We start from the raw sequence: 17,905 nt of genomic DNA, 5'->3' as shown, positions 1-17,905 counted from the left end.
GGATTTTGTGCTTCTAAACTTAATTTTCCTTTATTTGAATTAATTTCTTTTTATTGTAAAATTTGGAGTATTTTTCCTTAGTTCATCTTAATTTTCCAGCTCCTCCCCTCATTCCCCCATTTTCTCTGCCTTATTCCTTTCCCCCCCTTTCTCCCTTTATTTCCCCGTTCTTCCTTTTTTCTTCCTTCTTCTTCTTCTCCTTCTTCTTCTTTCTTCTTTTTTCCTTTCCTTTTTTTTGGCCCTATTTTTTGTCTTTTTTCCCACCTTTTCCCCTCTCCTTTTTCCCTCCTGTTTTTATTGTTTCCCTTTTCCCCTCCTTTTTTCCTTTATTTCCCCCTTTTTATTTTTTCTTTCTCTTGGCCCGTTGGCTTCGCGGGCGGAGCGCGGTTTAGCCCCCGGGGGGAGCGGCATGCAAATGAGGAGGGCGGGGAATGCAAACGAGCAGAATTGTTGCCCCGCTCTTTCGGTATGCAAATGAGGGGGCGGGCTCATGCAGATGAGCGAGGCGCTCCCGTGACAAGATGGCGGCGGCGGCGCGGCGGGCACAGCTGGTGCTGGGGCACTTGGCCGGGGCCGCGCCCAGGGCCGTGCCGTGCTCCGGGGGCCCCCCGCGGGCCGGCAGCCCCGACGATGTGGTGGTGGTGCACGGCCGCAGGACCGCCATCGGCCGCGCCCGCCGCGGCGGCTTCAAGGTACGGCCCGGGGGATCCTGCCCGCCGGGTCCCCACAGGGGCTTGGCATCCCCGATGGCAATGGGCTGCCCCCTTCTTCGCCTTCCCTCCTGGGTGCTGGGCCCCTGCTTGACCCCCAGACACCGCTGCTGTGCTCTGGAAGAGTAAATCCCAGCGCTGTGTGATGGTTTTAATGCTCGGGGTGGCAGTGGATGCCGGTGGCATCCCCCGAAGGAGCCGGGCGTTGTGTTCCAACTCCCCGGCAGCCCGGGCAGCGGTCACAGTCCGCTGTCACCTGCCCTGCCACACGGAGCACCCCCGGTGTCCCTCACCTGCACGGCTTGGCACGGACCTGCCACGCTTCTGGGACCTCATTCACAGGGTGCTGGGGAAGAACACGGTGCCAGGCTGACCCCAGAGGATGCTCCTTGTTCCTTGTCGCTCTTCCAAACAGGTCTCCTCATGCTGGCGGTGCTCCCCACCAGCTGAGCGGTCACCCCTGCTTCTTTCACAAAACAAATGGGGCTCCATTTGCTGGGTCTTGTCACATAAATCTCTGTAGCTGTGTGATTTTGAAGGCCCTGCAGAGCGTGTTTCTATAAATCCAAGGAAGGTGAGAAAGCAGCCTGTGTGTTGCAGGGCCTGAAGGAAACCAGGGGTAAAAACATGCAAATAATTCCACTGTGGTAGGGAAATAACAACCACAGTGAGCTGAGGAGTGGAGTAAAGCTGCCTTAGCATCCCTGGCCAGCCCTCTGAAGTGCTCTGAGGGTGAACTGGTGACAGGGCACTTACTGGTGTTCACTGGTGGTGCTGATCCCCTGTGCTTTTAGGACACAACACCTGATGAGCTGCTGGCTGCTGTGATGACAGCTGTCCTTCAGGATGTCAACCTCCGTCCTGAGGTGCTGGGAGACATCTGTGTGGGTGAGTGACAGCCTCTGCCTGGTGAAACTCCTGCTCTGGACAGCTCTGTGGGACAGGCTCCCCATGTGGGATACTCACAAATCTCCTGGGGCTGGAAGGGATTAGTGTGTAACATTAGGTTTTCATGCCTGTCCTCTTGGTGGTGGGGCTCTGACCTGGTGCTGGGCAGTACCGAGCTGTGGTGATGGGAACATCCCTTGAATGCCTGTGAGGGGAGTGCAGCCAATTGACTGGAATTGTGTCTCTGCATTCAGGGAATGTGCTGCAGCCTGGAGCTGGTGCCTTGATTGCAAGAGTTGCACAGTTTCTAAGGTAAGCTCTCAGCCAGACTGAGGTTCTTCCTCTCCTCATTGAGCCATGGAGCAGCACAGGGTCAGAGATTGCAGTTGGGCTCATGCACTCCCAGGAATTACAGCAAATCACCTTTTGCCTAGAAAGTGGACTTTGATTGACCTCTGAGTGCTGGTGGCAAAGAGACAGGGAAGCAGGTGAAGCTGTTTGATCTGTTTGTGCTGCCTGTGTTGGGCTTCTGAGAGGCACACGATGTTCTGTGGGCTCCCAGCTGCACTCTCTGAGGCTGCACCTCTCTCTGCTGGTCCCAAAACCATGGATGGGCTCAGATCTTTCTGTCATTGCTCAGTGCTGGTCAGTGGCTTGTATTGAGCTGGATCCCAAATTCCAGAGATTTCTGCTGGATCCCAGATTCCAAATATTTCAGTCAGTTCCTGTTGCCATTCTTTGCTTCTGTCAATCACTGCACAACTACCACTTCAAAAAGGTGCAGGCACAGCCTGCCATAATTTTGAATATTATGAATATTACAGAACTTTTTAGGGTTTCTGGCCTGGGTCAGAGCTCAGGATCTCCAGGGCAGGGTGTTGCTTACAGAGCACCTTCTGAAGACAGACCTATGGGGAAACAGCACTTGGAGCCACTTGCAGGTGAAGTGAGGAAATTATCTTTGAACTTTGCTTTCCCTTGGTGCAGGACCAAATAGATCACGAACTGGATAAAGGGATCTGCCTGGAACTTGAGGGTTAAAGTTTAATCAGGTGGATTCATGCACTCTTTAGAGCTTTGGGTTGTTGTTGTTTGTTTTTATCACTGAGTCTTTGCCAACATTCCCTTGTTTTCCAGTGGCATTCCAGAGACAGTGCCGTGCTCCAGTGTGAACAGGCAGTGCTCCTCCGGGCTGCAGGCCATTATCAACATAGCTGGTAGGTGTTGTGGGCACTGGCATCAGAGTTGATGCCTGTCCCACCCCAAGGGCTCAATCCTCCAGTGTCTCTGAACAGTGAAACAGTGGTAATATCTTGTGCTGTAGGGAATTTGCAGTGTGGTGTTAGCTAAATACCTTTATATCCTTGAGTGGCTGAGTTTATCCCTAGAGAAGTGACTTGGTTTTCTGGGGTAAGTTCCACCATCCCCTCCATATCAGGCAGCTTCCAGAAGAATCCTTCCAGCTCTCTCTGGCCCCATGTTAGCCTTCAGCCCCATCAGCTCCTTGTCCTGGCTCTGGCAGGCAGGAGGGTGAGGAAAAGCCCATTTGGCTGTTGTGGGTGCTCAGGTGTTGGGAAGCTGCAGCTGGGCTGGAAATGCTTTTGCTCCTGCTGACAGTAAGAACATTTATGCACTGCTGTTACAGGTGGCATCCGAAATGGATCCTATGACATTGGCTTGGCCTGTGGGTAAGGAAGTGTTTTCATAGTGCTTGCTTAGGCTTCCTGAAGGTAACACTCTGTCCCTGTGCAATAGCCTGCCAAAAAATTAGCTTTATAGCTAATCTCCAATTAACTAGCCTCTTGAAAGACTCTCTCTTGGATGAAGAAATTAATATCCAATGTGTGCTAATCAGTGTTCTGCAGACTTACAGGATCTGTTCTGTGCTGCAGTCCTAACATCACAAGCTGTGTTTATTTTTTGGAGGATTATGTAAACATTAGGTTGATTTTGGGGAAATACTAGTGACCACATACACATTGACTTCAGAAGAAGGAGTGAAAAAAAACCTATTCAGTAATCTTGAGGCCAAAATACTGGGTTCCTCTTTTCTTATAACTTGATGATTCTAATCTGTCATTAATTATTACTGCACACAGTAATGTCCACCAAGATGTTGTGCTTAAAGGGACTGATGGCCTTTGCACCCCTCACTGTGCCAGACACTGGGTTTTGCTGTGGGAAGCTCTCTGGCCTCTGCCCTGTAGAAGACATACAACCCATAAGTTACAAATAGCTTTTGGGAGCTGGCTTTATCCCAAGTCTTATTCTTCCACAGAGTGGAGAAACCCTGGATTCAAGCACAAGAAACAGTAGCTGGGGTTTCACTTACTTAAAACCCAGTCCTGTGCCTTCCTTCAGGAGCAGATGCAGCTGAAGTCAATGATGGAGTGTCCCATCTTAGGGCTAATTAGAGTTTAAATTGCTGATAGCACTTAGTATAAGCTGCCTTACTTTCTGCTTGCCTTTCATTTCCCAGGAGTAGTTTCTTTGTTATTTATTCTTCATGAAGGTATTTGTGTGGTGCAGAGTAGAATTCAAACTCTCTTCCCATTGTAGGCCTCATGATCTAGACTGACCTTACAAAAGCTCATGAGTCTTAACTGATGGCTTTGTATTTCTGCAGTAAATTTGAGTATCTTCAATGTGTTAATTCATTTGTGGGTCAAAGATTGCACCCTGTGGGATCCATGTCTGAAATTCTTTCTATTGCAAAACACAAATGGTGCAACTCACTGAAATCTCTTTGCCATGGTTTGCTCAATACTTCTTTTTCTACTGCCAACCTGTTCTTAAGATCTGAGTGGTATTTTTATGTCTGTTGGCAATCTCACTAAAAACTCCAGCCCTTGAACCTCATTATGTTTGAGGACAAATGTGCCAGAATCATAGCAATTCTTTCCTAGCTGTGGAAACACAAGAAATTAACTGCTGACATTGGTATCCTGTTCTAGTGAAGCAAGAACCAATTGAATCTCACAATCTGTTTTCATTTCATAATAATTCTTAAATTGATGATTAAAGAGCTTCTGCCTCAGCCAGTTCCTAATTAGCAGCTGTGTTTCTGTGGGATAATGGGAAAGCATGTTGTCAGGATACTGAGTTTTGATCAGTCTTAATGGAGCAATTCTAATTTTTCTTGTGTTTAGAGTGGAAACAATGTCCCTCAGAAGTGCAAATAACCCTGGTGATATCAGTTCCAGCATGATGGATAACCCCAAAGCTCGAGATTGCCTTATTCCTATGGGGTGAGTGTTTCTCCTTCCCACAGTTTAAGGGTTTAACAGATGCTGTCTCCTCAGTGACACCACAGTTACAAATCAACCTGAATGTGGTGAGCTTGGAGCTGTGTGTGTTGGCATCCTTGGCTGTGGTGGAAGATTAATGATGTGAAATGGGGGGAAATCAACAACTCTGATCAAAGATTTTCTTGTCTTAAGATGAATGGCTTGTTGAGCAAGGAGAACAGATTTGAACCTTGTTCTGGTCCTAGATTGGATTCAGGATTAGCTTCTGCCAGCAGTTCTGAGTTGAGAAGGCAGCAGTTGGTTTCAATGTGGCCATTCCTGCTTTTACAAGTCTGAGTGTCATTTTGTGTGACTCCAAGGACAATCTTGTGCTTCATCATATTTTGGCTTTCAAGCTAAAGCCATTGCTTATACCTCGTGTGATCTTAGTGGAAGCCAGTGCAGCTCCATGAGATGTGTCCTTGGATTAACTCTGTGATGTTTTTCCCCAGAATAACCTCAGAAAATGTGGCAGAGAAGTTTGGAGTTTCCCGGAAGAAGCAAGATGCCTTTGCCTTGGCTTCCCAACAAAAGTAAACGCTGGTTTTGTTAGTCTTTTGGGGTTTTTTAACCTTTTAGTTAAGAAATAAGAATAGCTAGAAAACACACTGCTACTTCCTGGTGAAGTGCAGCCTTTGTGTTGCCTTCCAGTCCTTAACAGTGAGCAAAGAAGCCTGAGGGGGTCCAGCTGAAATGCAGTGCAGGGTTGTGGGTGATGGGGGAACTGGAGTCCAGAGCTGGACTGGGACTGTGGGATCAGTGATCTCACACAAGTATCACTGGGCACACAGACCCTGAACAGTGAGTGCCCTGCTTGTTCCAGCATCCAAAGGTTCCTGCCCATGGCAGTGGGGGTGAAACTGGATGATCTTTAAGGTCCCTTCCAACCCAAACCATTCTGTGTTTCTGTGACAGAACCTCAGGGAGGTTTCTGGAACGAGTGCCTGGTGAGGTATTTTCATAGTGGCTTTGGCTCAGGATCACTGGAACCTGAACGTGGGAGCAGCAGCAGGAGGAGCCTTTCCCATGAGGGAATATTTGACTGTGGCTGTTGGTAGGGAACTGCTGAGCTTGTGAGAAGAGTGGCTTGTCCTCAGTGCAGGTGTTTGGCTCTGAGTGAGTCCAGTCCTACCTCTGATAACCTTCCTCTGGGTTAAATCACTGCCAAAATCAACTGACCCTGGAATCTGTGGGGCTGTGCTGCCAAAGCAGTGGCAGGTGATAGGGTAGAGTTTCTGCCATCAAAGAGTTAAACTTGCTTTCAGAGCTCTGTCCAAGCATCAGTCTGGTCCAATTATTTATCTAACACAGGAAGCCACTGCACAGGGTAGTTAAACCTTTAAATTCCGGCCCTGCTGCTCAGGGAACTTGGCATGCCAGCCTTTCTCACTGCCATGGGACTGATAACCAGAAGGGTTTGTGAATGTGATCCTTGCTCACATGAGGCAAGGGTGACTTTCTGGCCTTGGTCTCAGGATATCAGGATATCTGACCTGTCCTTCAGCACTTTGCTCCAATTCTGACTTACCTGGGAGCATTGAATATTTTCATTTTTTATGGGTAAAAGTGCAAAGTGATGAAGGGATAAAACAAGCTTTTAGTCTCCAATTTGTATTCTCTGAAGTATTCACCTCTGGAAGGTAAATCTAAATAAGCTCTGCTTTGAAGAGCTTATTTAGATTTTTAAAACATCTTGCTGATAGGAAAGATTAAATCTACATGGCTTGAGCTGATTCTGGTTTAGTTAATTGTATTCTGCCTGGTCATGACAGTTGTTGACTGCTGCTAGTTCAGGGTTCATTTATTTTCTTACAGTTGTGATGTGGCTGTACCCCTGAAAAAAATAAAACTTCATGTTGGATGCTGGTGGTGGTCAGTCAGGCACAGAGGTGTTGATGGGAACAGAATGGGGATATTGGTCTGAAATGAGTGATCCTGTGATCCAGATTTAGGAACAATGCCCATAATGTTGATGCAGAGGTAAAAAGTTTGTCTTTCCATGAATGAAAGTAACAATTTGCCTGTTTGTCTTGTCACTCAGTGATGATGTACCAAATCCTCTTGTATTTGCAGGGTTCCCAGACGAAGGAAGGAATGATGAATCTAACTTCATGTTTTTAGAAGGCTAATTTATTATTTTATGGTACTAGAATATATTAAAGAATACTATACTAAACTATACTAAAGAATACAGAAAGGATACAGACAGAAGGCTAAACGATAATAATGAAAACTTGTGACTCCTTCCATAGTCCCGACACAGCTTGACTGTGATTGGCCATTAAGTCAAAACAATTCACATGAAATCAATGAAACAATCACCTGTTAGTAAACAATGTCTAAACACATTCCAAAGCAGCAAAACACAGGAGAAGCAAATGAGATTATATTGTTTTCCTTTTTCTCTGAGGCTTCTCAGCTTCCCAGGAGAAGAATCCTGCGCAAGGAGATTTTTCTAAAAAATATGACAGTAACAAAATCCCACCTTAGTTCATTCTCTAACTGCTTTCCTTCACTTTAGTTCTCCTGCACTTCACCTCCAGAATATTTTAACCTTTCATACTTTCATACACCTTTTTTTTTTTTTTACCAGAGCAGCAAAAGCTCAGCAGATGGGACTGTTTAAAACAGAGATTGTTCCAGTGAAGACCACTGTTGCAGATAATGAGGGCAACAAAAAAACAATCACTGTGCACCAGGATGAAGGGATCAGACCCTCCACAACACTGGAAGGCTTGGCAAAGCTGAAACCTGCCTTCAAAGAGGATGGAAGCACTACAGCAGGTGAGCTCAGCTGTTCCATTTGTGCTGTTCCTCTGGTTTACCTGCCTTTCCTGGAACAAAAAGCATGTTAACAGGTCTCTTCCAACAGGGAATGCCAGCCAGGTCAGCGATGGAGCAGCTGCTGTTCTCCTGGCAAAACGCTCCAAGGCAGCACAGCTGGGACTGCCAGTGCTGGGGGTGCTGAGGTCCTTTGCTGTGGTGGGAGTGCCACCTGATGTGATGGGCATAGGGCCAGCCTATGCCATCCCTGTTGCTGTGGAAAAGGCAGGTGAGAACCTTCTGGCATTCAGGCAAAGCAGATCAGACTCCTTGCACTGAGATTTAAGGTTATATTATTCAAGCTTGTGCAGCTGTTGGCCCCAGGAACAGTGAAGTTAAATCTGAAACTGTAAAAAAGGTCCTGCCTCAGATTGTGGCAATGCCTTTGCCTTGTACTGGTGTGTAAATTGTCATTCACTCACCTTTGAGAAGCTCAGGAGTAAATCCCTGCACAGACTCAACAAGAGTTGACATGTGGCAAGAGTTGACATGTGGCAACATGATTCAGTGCTCACTTAGTGCTGTTTTCTCTCCTTTATTATGGCCAATGTTTAGGGGGTGGTTTTGTGTTTGGTTTTTGGTGGTTTTTTCTCTGTACAGTTTTGTCATCTTACTTAGGTTTTTTACCACACTCATTGGATTAACCAGCTTTTGTACTTGATGAGCTGATTTAGCCTGGCCTGGCTACAGTCCCATGCCCACCTGTAGCTTTATCTTCCACTCTCCAAACACCCTTCAATCCTTAATCCCTCTGCAGAGAAATCACACTTAATCTGAGGAAATTTGGTAGGCTCAGTGCCACGAACTGGGATGTTTTGCAGTCTTTAGACACTGCTGTACATAAACTTGTTCAAGTGTAGATACCCTACATGGAGCTAAGGTTCCTCTTTCTTAGATGGAGTAGAACTGGAATTCATGGAGGGAGGCTGTCAGGCAATTGCTCTCTTTGATACAGTCATGAGGCAAAAGGATCTCCTTTTAACTCCTGACTTATCTGGCCCATAGGTCTGACTCTGAATGACATTGATATATATGAAATTAATGAAGCCTTTGCAAGCCAGGTGAGTGAGCATCATGTTTGTGTTGCTGCATTGCTTGGCAACTGAGTGTATTTCAGCTTGATCTCAGCTTGATCTCCAGGTTGAGATTTTTAACTTGTTCCACATATTACATCTTCAGCCAAATGTTAATAACATGTGCAGACTATTTTCCTTTTCCTTCAAATAAAAATGACCAGGGCATTGCTTATACAGCTTAATATTAGAAAAAAACCCAAAAAGTCCACTAAGTAAGAATTGGCTATTGTGCTCTCATACCAACCTGCAACATCTGTTTCATCAGGTCTGTGATTTATTGTCAGGTTGTCTGAATGTGTGTGGGCTCAGTTTGAGATGAGTGAACAGTTTTAGCTCACTTCTCTGCCTTGGATCAGTTCCACTCCTTTCCCCTGAGAACGATGGTCTAGCTGGGCTCAGGCCTCTGAGCTGCAGGAGAGCTGAGAACTAAGGAAGACAAGAGCACCTGCATGAAATCCCTCCCTGTGTCTTTGCAGGCTGTGTACTGTGTTGAGAAGCTGGGCATTCCCATGGAGAAGGTGAACCCCCTGGGAGGAGCCATAGCCCTGGGACACCCCCTGGGCTGCACCGGGGCTCGGCAGGTCGTCACTCTGCTCCATGAACTGAAGCGCAGAGGGAAGAGGTGAGAGCTCAGCATCAGCACTGCCTCACACCTGCTGCCTGTGCAGCTCCCACAGGCTCAGGGGCACCAGTTTGGGTTCAGCTTCCTCCATCCCTTGGATGAGGTATCTGTCCCTTTGGGTTCAGCCTCCTCCATCCCTTGGATGAGGTATCTGTCCCTTTGGGTTCAGCCTCCTCCATCCCTTGGGTGAGGTATCTGTCCCTTTGGGTTCAGCTTCCTCCATCCCTTGGATGAGGTATCTGTCCCTTTGGGTTCAGCCTCCTCCATCCCTTGGATGAGGTATCTGTCCCTTTGGGTTCAGCCTCCTCCATCCCTTGGGTGAGGTATCTGTCCCTTTGGGTTCAGCTTCCTCCATCCCTTGGATGAGGTATCTGTCCCTTTGGGTTCAGCTTCCTCCATCCCTTGGATGAGGTATCTGTCCCTTTGGGTTCAGCCTCCTCCATCCCTTGTCCCTTTGGGTTAAGCTTTCTCCATCCCATGGTTGGCTTTGAACCTGAATTCCCCGGGGCTCTCCTAGTGAAACAGGAGAGCAGTAGACAGCTCAAATTTATTGTATTCTTTATTTTTATTTTTTCCTTGGATGATGTGAACCTGAGCTGTGTTTTTCTTTTCCTTAATTCCACGTGCTCTTTGTTTCAGAGCCTATGGAGTCGTGTCCATGTGCATTGGAACCGGCATGGGAGCCGCAGCCGTGTTCGAGTACCCGGGGAAGTGAAGTGAGCTCCAGTGCTGACACAACACCACCACAGCTGCTCCCTCTCTGCCTTCCCAAGGCCTGGCAAGTGATTGCCACTGAAATCAAGTGGGTTCTGGGATTTGTTACTAGATCTACAAATTTTAGACAGAAATTGTGAAGTAGAATTAATGGTGCAGTTCTGCAAAGAAGGTGAGGAAATGCAGAACTGGCACATGGCTTCCTGACATAACTAATTAGCTCAGCTGAAATTCAACTACAGCCCCTGGTGTGATGATTATGAATGATGTGGTGATTATTTTAAATTTAATTGATCTTTTTACTCTGTGAATATTACCAAAGGGTAATAGTTCATGAGACAGTATTTTTGTGTGACAAATTGGCAAAAAGAGTCACTCAAAACGAAGACATCAGTTCACGTGAAAAGACTTTTCCAGCATTTCCTTAAAAGGTTTCACCATTTTGTAAGAAGTTTAAAAGAGCTTGTTTTGAAGCAAAGACTTGACATCCTTGCCGTTACAACTGTGTCAGAAGTTGTCTGTGTGTTAAATTGTCCCTACACTGGAGGATGGGCTGTAGCTCGCTGCTGGTGGAGCTGCTCTGAAGCTTCTCTCCAGTGGGACAAAGTGGAAGGACTGAACATAATTTCCACAGGAAATGCCTGAATGGAAAGGTTCTGGTGAATTGCTAGAAGCCAGGATTTGGATGTGGCCATTCCTTCTTTTACATGTCTGAGTGTCAGTTGTGTGAGTCCAAAGACAATCTTGTGCTTAATCATATTTACCTACCTAAAATAAAGCAAATTGCAGCATTACATTTACTGCAAGCACTACATGAACATCAGTGACAGCTCAGCCCTTCAGTGCTAATACAAACATGTTCTGTCTTGTGTCTTTTGTCATCCTTTATTTCTTCTCTTGTCTGAACAGAAAGATCACTGAAACTCAGCTCGAAAAAGAAATTTACTCATTGCTGCTTTGAATTTGTAACAAACTGAAGTTCTTTGTCCTGACTTTTGTTTTTGCACTTAATAATACAATTGGGTTCTTGCAATACAATTGTTTCCTTTTTATGATGATTTTGAGTTGAAGGTCATGATGAGTTAGAGCTCTCTGATATTTTCACAATCCCATGCTGAAACCTGTCTCACCCAGCAATCACACAGACGCTTAGAGCCAAAAAACTGAATTATTTAGAGGGAATAATGAGCCATTTATAAAAGCCTTTTATTTAGTGGAAGTGGAAAATTTAACAAACTCAGAAGTGGGAATTCCAGTGACCTTTAGCTAAAATAATACTAAAATAGTTTAAAGAGAAGTGAGAGTAAATGGGAACCATGTGGGGGGAAAGAATGAAATTGAAGAAGGGTTCCTCCCTCTGTTGCTGAAGGGGATGTTCTCAAGGCACAAGCATGATGAAACACACAGGTTGGTAATTTTCCAAGGAGACCAGGGAAAGTTCTCTCTTCCCTTTTTCATGTAAGGCACTGAGAAAAGAGCCTGGGAAATGCTGGCCTATTCATCAATTCTTGTTTTATTATGTGCCAATGTCCATTTTAATGTCAAACAAATAAATGAGGCAAAACAAAAGCTACTTTAAGGTATGAATAGTCTTTAGCTGTGATTCAAGGTATGCTGGGCTCTGCAGAGGGCTTTGGCCTGACTTACACAGCTGCTTTGCAATTTAAAACCTTGTTCTGTGCCTAAAGCTGAGCTTATCACAGAAATAAAAGTAAAAGTCCACAGTGTGAGTATGACTGGTTAAGGTACCACGAGAATTTCTTTCCTCATAACCTAAATTTTCATTCTGCTAAAAGTCCAGTCCCTACTAAAAACAGAAGTAGATGAAAATACAGGCTCAGCTGCTGGCACATCTGCATCCAGCCTGTTACCTTGACATTTGTCCCACATTGTCCTGCTTAATGCACCTTCCCACAGTGCACTCCTCTCCCTCTGAGGTGCAGCTTGCAAGGCTTCTCTTCCAGCATTCCAGAAATGGTCACAATTGCTTCATAGTCAGTGTTGCTCCTAAAATGCACAGCAAAAGTTTACAGCTACATGCAGTCCTGTGTTTAGGGATGAGATGAAAAGGGGACAACGGTGTCCTAAGAATGCTCCAAGTCACAAGCACAGGTCACTAATGTCAGTGCCAAGTCCACAGGGCTGTGTTCCATGGGTACAGTACATGGTGTTTGAAAGGGATGTTCAGATCTGTGCCTGAAGACATTGGATTCATGTTTTGCAGGAATGAGAATACCATCCTACTTGGTAAATTCTAGTTTAGGTGAATAAATGAAATGAAGCTCTGCTGGGAGCCAACACCTGCACGGCCTTGATGGGAAAACTCCTCCCTGTGACAAAGTTTGAAGGGAAAAGTTTCTGTCACTCCTTTTGAGACAAGGGGCAGGCAGTGGAGTCCAAATTGTAAATTAACATCAAAAAGGTTACAACAACTCTAGTTTTGCACTAAGTTGAAGAGCATTATTTGCCCAAGGCTAATGCCACTCAGTGCTCCTGAGACTTCCTGTGAAGGATTTCTCTCTGTCCAAGTGCCAGCTGTTGTAAGGGCCTGAGGCAAATGCCTGTTCTGTCAGTCTTTGTTTTTTCCTTCTCATAAAACAATTCTCCTGCAGAAAGACCACGGAACTGGGGAGGTGAATTATTAAAATCACCTCACACCTTGCATATAATTATCTCCTACTGCCACACTGATCCCACACGCTGCTGTGTTGGGAATTCATTCTATGGAGCCCCACAGATGAGCTGGTTGCTAAACAGAAACATCTTTGCTTTCTGGTATTTCCAGGCATTTTCAGCCATGCTGATTAGTGCATTTGTCAGATAAAAAGAAGTGCTTCAGGCATATTCAGCAGAATTCCAGAAAAATATAGGTAGTCAGGACCCTGGGGAGGCTTCTGGACCACCATGCTCCTCTAAGTAGGGACAGTTTAGTGCTGCTGCTCAAGGCTCCATCCCACTGCAGTATCAGTGGCTCCACTGATGGAAAGCACTGGATTGTGTTCCAAGGAGATGGGAATTATGGCAATAACTCACCTACAGTTTGCTTGAAATTTCCCTGTCAGCAGCTTTCAGAGCTCACTGAAATCACTAGGATAGACTTATTTTAACTTGCTGCCACCATGTGATAACCTCAAAAAATACTTTGTAATGAAAAACGATTTTTTTTTACATGATTTGCATCTCCCGAATCAGAACAAAGAAATTAAAGTCTTTTGGTCATCAAATAATCATGAAATGTTTTGGGTTGGAAAAGACAGCAAACCTCATCTTGTTCCAAGCCCCTGCAGGAAAACCTTCCACTAGAACAGGTTGCTCAAAGCCTCATCCAGCCTGGCCTTAAACAGTTCCAGAGATGGGGCAGCCACAGCTTCTCTGGGCAGCCTGTGCCAGGGCCTCACCACCCTCACAGTGCAGAAGTTCTTTCTCATCTAACCCTGCCCTCTGGCAGTGTGAAGTCATTCCCCCTTTCCCATCACTCCAGGCCTTTGTCCCAAGTCCCTCTCCAGCTCTCCTGGAGCCCCTTTAGGCACTGCAAGGGGCTCTGAGACTCCCCAGAGCCTTCTCCAGGCTGAACAAGCCCAGCTCTCTGTGAAGAGCACAATTTCAGTCACAGTTAACTGTACCTTGCAGCAAAGCTGATCTGCAGAATCTCTCTGGTAGGTGCCTCCCCTTCACATGCCTCCAAAATGCCTTTGGTTGGGAAGATGGAAAATACTTGCATGGTTTTAGGGCTTTTCTGTTCATCTGCAGTGGAAGGGGCAAATGTCAAACAAAGCCATAGAACACCCTCTAACTGTGTACAGCAAGGAGCACTCATGGCAATGCTGAGCAACTAACACATCATGTCTCACACTGTCAGAGGGTTTCTGTGCATGTGCCCAGACTGTTTTCATCTTCTAATCAAGGGCAGTGATCAGTGGTCTCCACATTGAAATAATAAGGCCCTGATCTTCTTTCCTCTGGAATCTGTTATTAACATCTATTATTAACAGCATTAGGCTCATGCTCAAACAACCCATGAGGAACTGCTGGTTCTTGTTGCCCCTCAGGACTGATTTATAAATGAGCAGAGCATGTCCAAGAATTGTGAGGGCTGAGACTCAATCTTTTGGTTAGATGTGGAGTAACTGCTGAAATCAGTAGTGGTACAATAATGTCAAAAAAGGGAGGGGAAAGAGAGGAAGGAAAAAGCCCACATCAGTGAGAACAAAAGCAGACCATGTTTGCACCCAGGATCATCACATATTGCCCCTATATTGAGTGAGGGCATGCAGTCTTAGTGAAACTCTGTCACAAGGAAATCAATTGCAAAACCAGAATACCCAGCAAAGCAGTCCAGTAGCTTCTGCAGCCACTCCTGTTATACAGGAAGACATGTTCTGTCTTGGTCTGTGCAACAAAGCAGGTCTGGAAATCAACCCTGTCACAGGAGAGCTCCAGGACTGGAACAGTGAGGTAGGCAGTCACTGGGACCAGCTGCAAAACAGGGGAAAGGGAAAAGAGAATAAAACTCACCTCAGTTTTATAGAGTTTTAGTAATTCCTGCTCTAGCTGGATCATTCTTAACCCCAACCACTGAATCAAGAATCATTGTTCTGTGTTCTTTCACACTAGAGTCAATCCCATTCTACAGCCTTGAGTGAATGAAGCTGTTGCTTGTGTGTTACTTTTTTGGGGCAGGTTTTCAAACCAGACACTGTGGTCTTAATGAAGTAACACAGAGTGAACATTCTCATTTGTTTTTAGGGTTTTCTGTGGAGCTGCAGACATTACAGCATCTCCTGGTCCCTCAGGACTGTGTATGGCCCACTGTGAGTCATTCAGTTTGTGCAGATTGCCCAAGGTTATGATTCACTTGACTGTATCTTAGGTATGGTGCTCAGTCTTACACAGGTCATGCCTCAGAAATACCTGGGTGAAAAGAAAACAGAAGGGCCTGCAGGGTGCTGGGTGCTGCAGGCTGGGAAGGGGGTTATAGATTTCTGACTGGAAGGGATCAGTCTTTACATGCACCTGGGCTTTGACCACACTGCAGGAGCTCAATGGACTCAGGAGCCTTTCCAGAAGCCCTCGGTTGCTGCAGGAGGCATTGCCTGGCGACTCAGGCATGGCTTGTTCCCTGAGACAGCCCTGGCCCCTGTCTCAGAGTCATCCTGAGGTTGGGTGTGTGGCCCTTTGAGTGTCACCCAGGCTGCCATGCAGAGCTGGGGCACCAGGGTGTGACCCCAACCTGTAACTCAAGGCTGAGTAAATCCTAATCCAAGTCAGAGATGCTGCTGAAACAGCCCTTTCCCAGGGCCCAGAGACCCTGTCTGACCTTACCTGCGTAGTGCAGTTACTGTGCTCAATGACCAGATTTTGATTAAACTTCAGCTTTCTCTCTCCACTCTCCAGCTGGAGCACTTGGCATCCAGGAAGCAGCTGGGTCTCTGGCAAATGCTGATACCTGAGTAACTCCAGATTTGTGTGGAATGACACTTGCACCTGTGGGAAGAGAAATTCTGATGACCATCACATAAGATGACAACTGTGTACAGGAAATCCAAAATACACAAAGGCCCAGGCACACATTTTCCCACTGGAACCCAAAGGTGTCATGCCAGCAGCCAAATTCCCACTGGAACACAGCAATACAATTAAAGAAAAAACCACAGCTATTTCCTATGAATCCAGTACACAGAGATGGAGTGTAAAGGTGAACAGCTGATCTCTGAACCACAGGGGAAAAACAGTCTCTAGCAAGCCAAAGGTTTTGAGTTCCTGAGGGCACAAATACCACGTTCCCAAAGCTGTCTTAGACATCTAAATCCTCCTTCTTCCCCCACATGCAGAATTGAGATGTGTCTTCATGCCAAAATGAACACAGCAAAATGAGCAGCACACTTCAAAAATGCAACAGTTACTCATTCTTTGCAGGTTACCTAATTCTCTACTCTGGGACTTCATTTCCTTTAATGTAATTTGTACACCCAAAACTAATCAAATTTTCCTCTCCTTACACTGCCTGCATCTAATTTAAGGAAATGAGGGAAGACTGCAGTCCTTGGAAATCTTTTAATTTGTCTAACATATATATAGCTATTGATTTAAGTGAACTGCAAACCCACAGGGTTTTCTGCAGGAGTTTGCAACAGGTCAGAGTCGATGGGAAAAGCACATCAGGAACAGAAAAAGATTATTTGCAGAAAAAAACAAAAGTCTGCACCTGCAATGTAGAAGGCAAAATGGCAGTAATTAGCATTTGCTAATACAACACTATTTCCCCTGAAACTGGGAGATTTCTATGCCAGTTGTGTTTTTCTGTGGTTCCTCTGGGCCACACTAACACACCAATTACTAAACTCTCTAATCTGGCACAGGATTATTATTTTTGAGCCTACCAGCATGTTTTGCTGTGGATAAAGTAAATGTTGCAGTTGCTGTTTCCTTTCCTCCTTCTTGCTGTGGGATGTTTCAGTGCTCTTTTTGGGATCTGAGCTGGAGAGGCTGAAGGGCATAGAGGGTGTAGACAGAAAGAGCCTGAAGTACAGCCGAACCTTGGTACAATTCATGAGTTTCAAACTCTGAGTAATTACTGCATCTGTCAAAACCTGCGGGAGAAATGATTCAGAACTGGTCAGTTTTAACTCCCTGGAGAGGTCTGTGTTGCTCTGTTTGGTCATGGAGTACCAGCAGGGATCTGAAGGATTTTACCCCAAAGCAAGCCAACTATTTTCTACCTGTGTTACTCAACATTTTTTGAGTGAAAAACCAAAATAAAAGTAACATAATAAAGTTGAAGTTTTCAAATGCCAAGGGTCACACAACTGAAGTGACTCATTTTGCTTTTAGACCTTTATGTCCTGAAAATCAGAACTTATTTTTCTACTTACAAACTCCCCTACAATGAAAGAAAAAATTGAATAAAATAGGCATTATCTGAGCTCAGATTTTCTTATTCCTGGCTGATAAGTGCTTGTATGCTTTTTTTTTTTTCCCTATCTTGTTATGTGCAATACAGAAAATGAGGCTACTGGTGATTAGGAAGCATTTTCACAGCCATATGCACAGAGCTCTGAATTCTCCCAGCAGCACAGCAACACAAAGCAGCCAAATACATCAGTGTGGGAAATACTCACTCCAAAGAAAGGCTTGGCAGGTAGGAGATCACTCGCCACTGAATAAAACACCATTCCTCTGTCGTGATCCATCTCCACTTCCAACCTGAGTGTAAAGAAGCAGGGCTGGTCACATCCCTGCCCCAGGCTGACCCCTGCCATGAGGGTGGCAGCTGTGACTGTGGCACTTACAGGGGATGTCTCAGGACAGCCTCCACGTGCACTCGGAGCGCTGGAGCTTCGTAGCCGTGGCTGCGCCGCACCTTGCCGGGCACCCCCCTTGCCAGCTGCCAACAAGATGGAAACACAAATCCTCTGGGAAATGGTAGCACTGAACCTGAAATGCTGCTTGGAGCCCCAGAGGCTGCCAGCCAAAACAGGATTCTGCTTGGCAATGTAGTGCCTGTTTGTAGGGCATGATGGAACAGCAGAGGCCGAGCAGTAGCTGGACTCTGAATGGCTGTGGGTGGTACAGGTGCAGGGCAGGTTTAGATCAGGTGTTGGGAAGAAATTCTTCACTCTGAGGGTGGTGAGGCCCTGGAACAGGTTCCCCAGAGAATCTGTGGATGCCCATCTGTGGAACCATTCAAGGCCAGGCTGGATGGAGTGTGGAGCAACTTTTTCTGGTTAAAGACGTTGCTGCCCATGGCAGGGGGGTGGAGCTAGATGGTCCTTTCCAACTGATAGC

General features: G+C 45.9%; 2 protein-coding genes across 2 annotated transcripts in view; one reads left to right on the top strand and one right to left on the bottom strand.

Annotated features, from left to right (window-relative positions):
- The first annotated feature begins 521 nt into the window (after positions 1–521).
- Positions 522–11,158, top strand: ACAA1 (acetyl-CoA acyltransferase 1). The gene is made up of 12 exons (XM_066550724.1): positions 522–692; positions 1,505–1,598; positions 1,853–1,910; positions 2,736–2,815; positions 3,244–3,286; positions 4,748–4,846; positions 5,338–5,418; positions 7,479–7,669; positions 7,758–7,937; positions 8,714–8,769; positions 9,261–9,406; positions 10,046–11,158. The coding sequence occupies exons 1-12, from the start codon at positions 522–524 to the stop codon at positions 10,119–10,121; spliced, it is 1,275 nt and encodes a 424-aa protein (XP_066406821.1). The 3' UTR covers positions 10,122–11,158.
- A 150-nt stretch (positions 11,159–11,308) lies between these two features.
- The window catches only part of DLEC1 (DLEC1 cilia and flagella associated protein), a 32,950-nt gene continuing 26,353 nt past the window's right edge, over positions 11,309–17,905 (bottom strand). Inside the window, exons 32-38 of the mRNA XM_066550715.1 lie at positions 17,410–17,504; positions 17,239–17,323; positions 16,501–16,710; positions 15,443–15,604; positions 14,443–14,596; positions 13,744–13,864; positions 11,309–12,127 (exon numbers count right to left, since the gene is read on the bottom strand). Coding sequence (XP_066406812.1) covers positions 12,019–12,127; positions 13,744–13,864; positions 14,443–14,596; positions 15,443–15,604; positions 16,501–16,710; positions 17,239–17,323; positions 17,410–17,504 — 936 coding nt within the window. The 3' untranslated portion in view covers positions 11,309–12,018. The remainder of the gene's footprint in view (positions 12,128–13,743; positions 13,865–14,442; positions 14,597–15,442; positions 15,605–16,500; positions 16,711–17,238; positions 17,324–17,409; positions 17,505–17,905) is intronic.

Source organism: Molothrus aeneus, chromosome 1, assembly GCF_037042795.1.
Source record: "Molothrus aeneus isolate 106 chromosome 1, BPBGC_Maene_1.0, whole genome shotgun sequence".
Classification (NCBI taxonomy): Eukaryota; Metazoa; Chordata; class Aves; order Passeriformes; family Icteridae; genus Molothrus; species Molothrus aeneus.
Note: the sequence above shows the minus strand (reverse complement) of the source record. Positions and strands in the feature narration are given on the sequence as shown.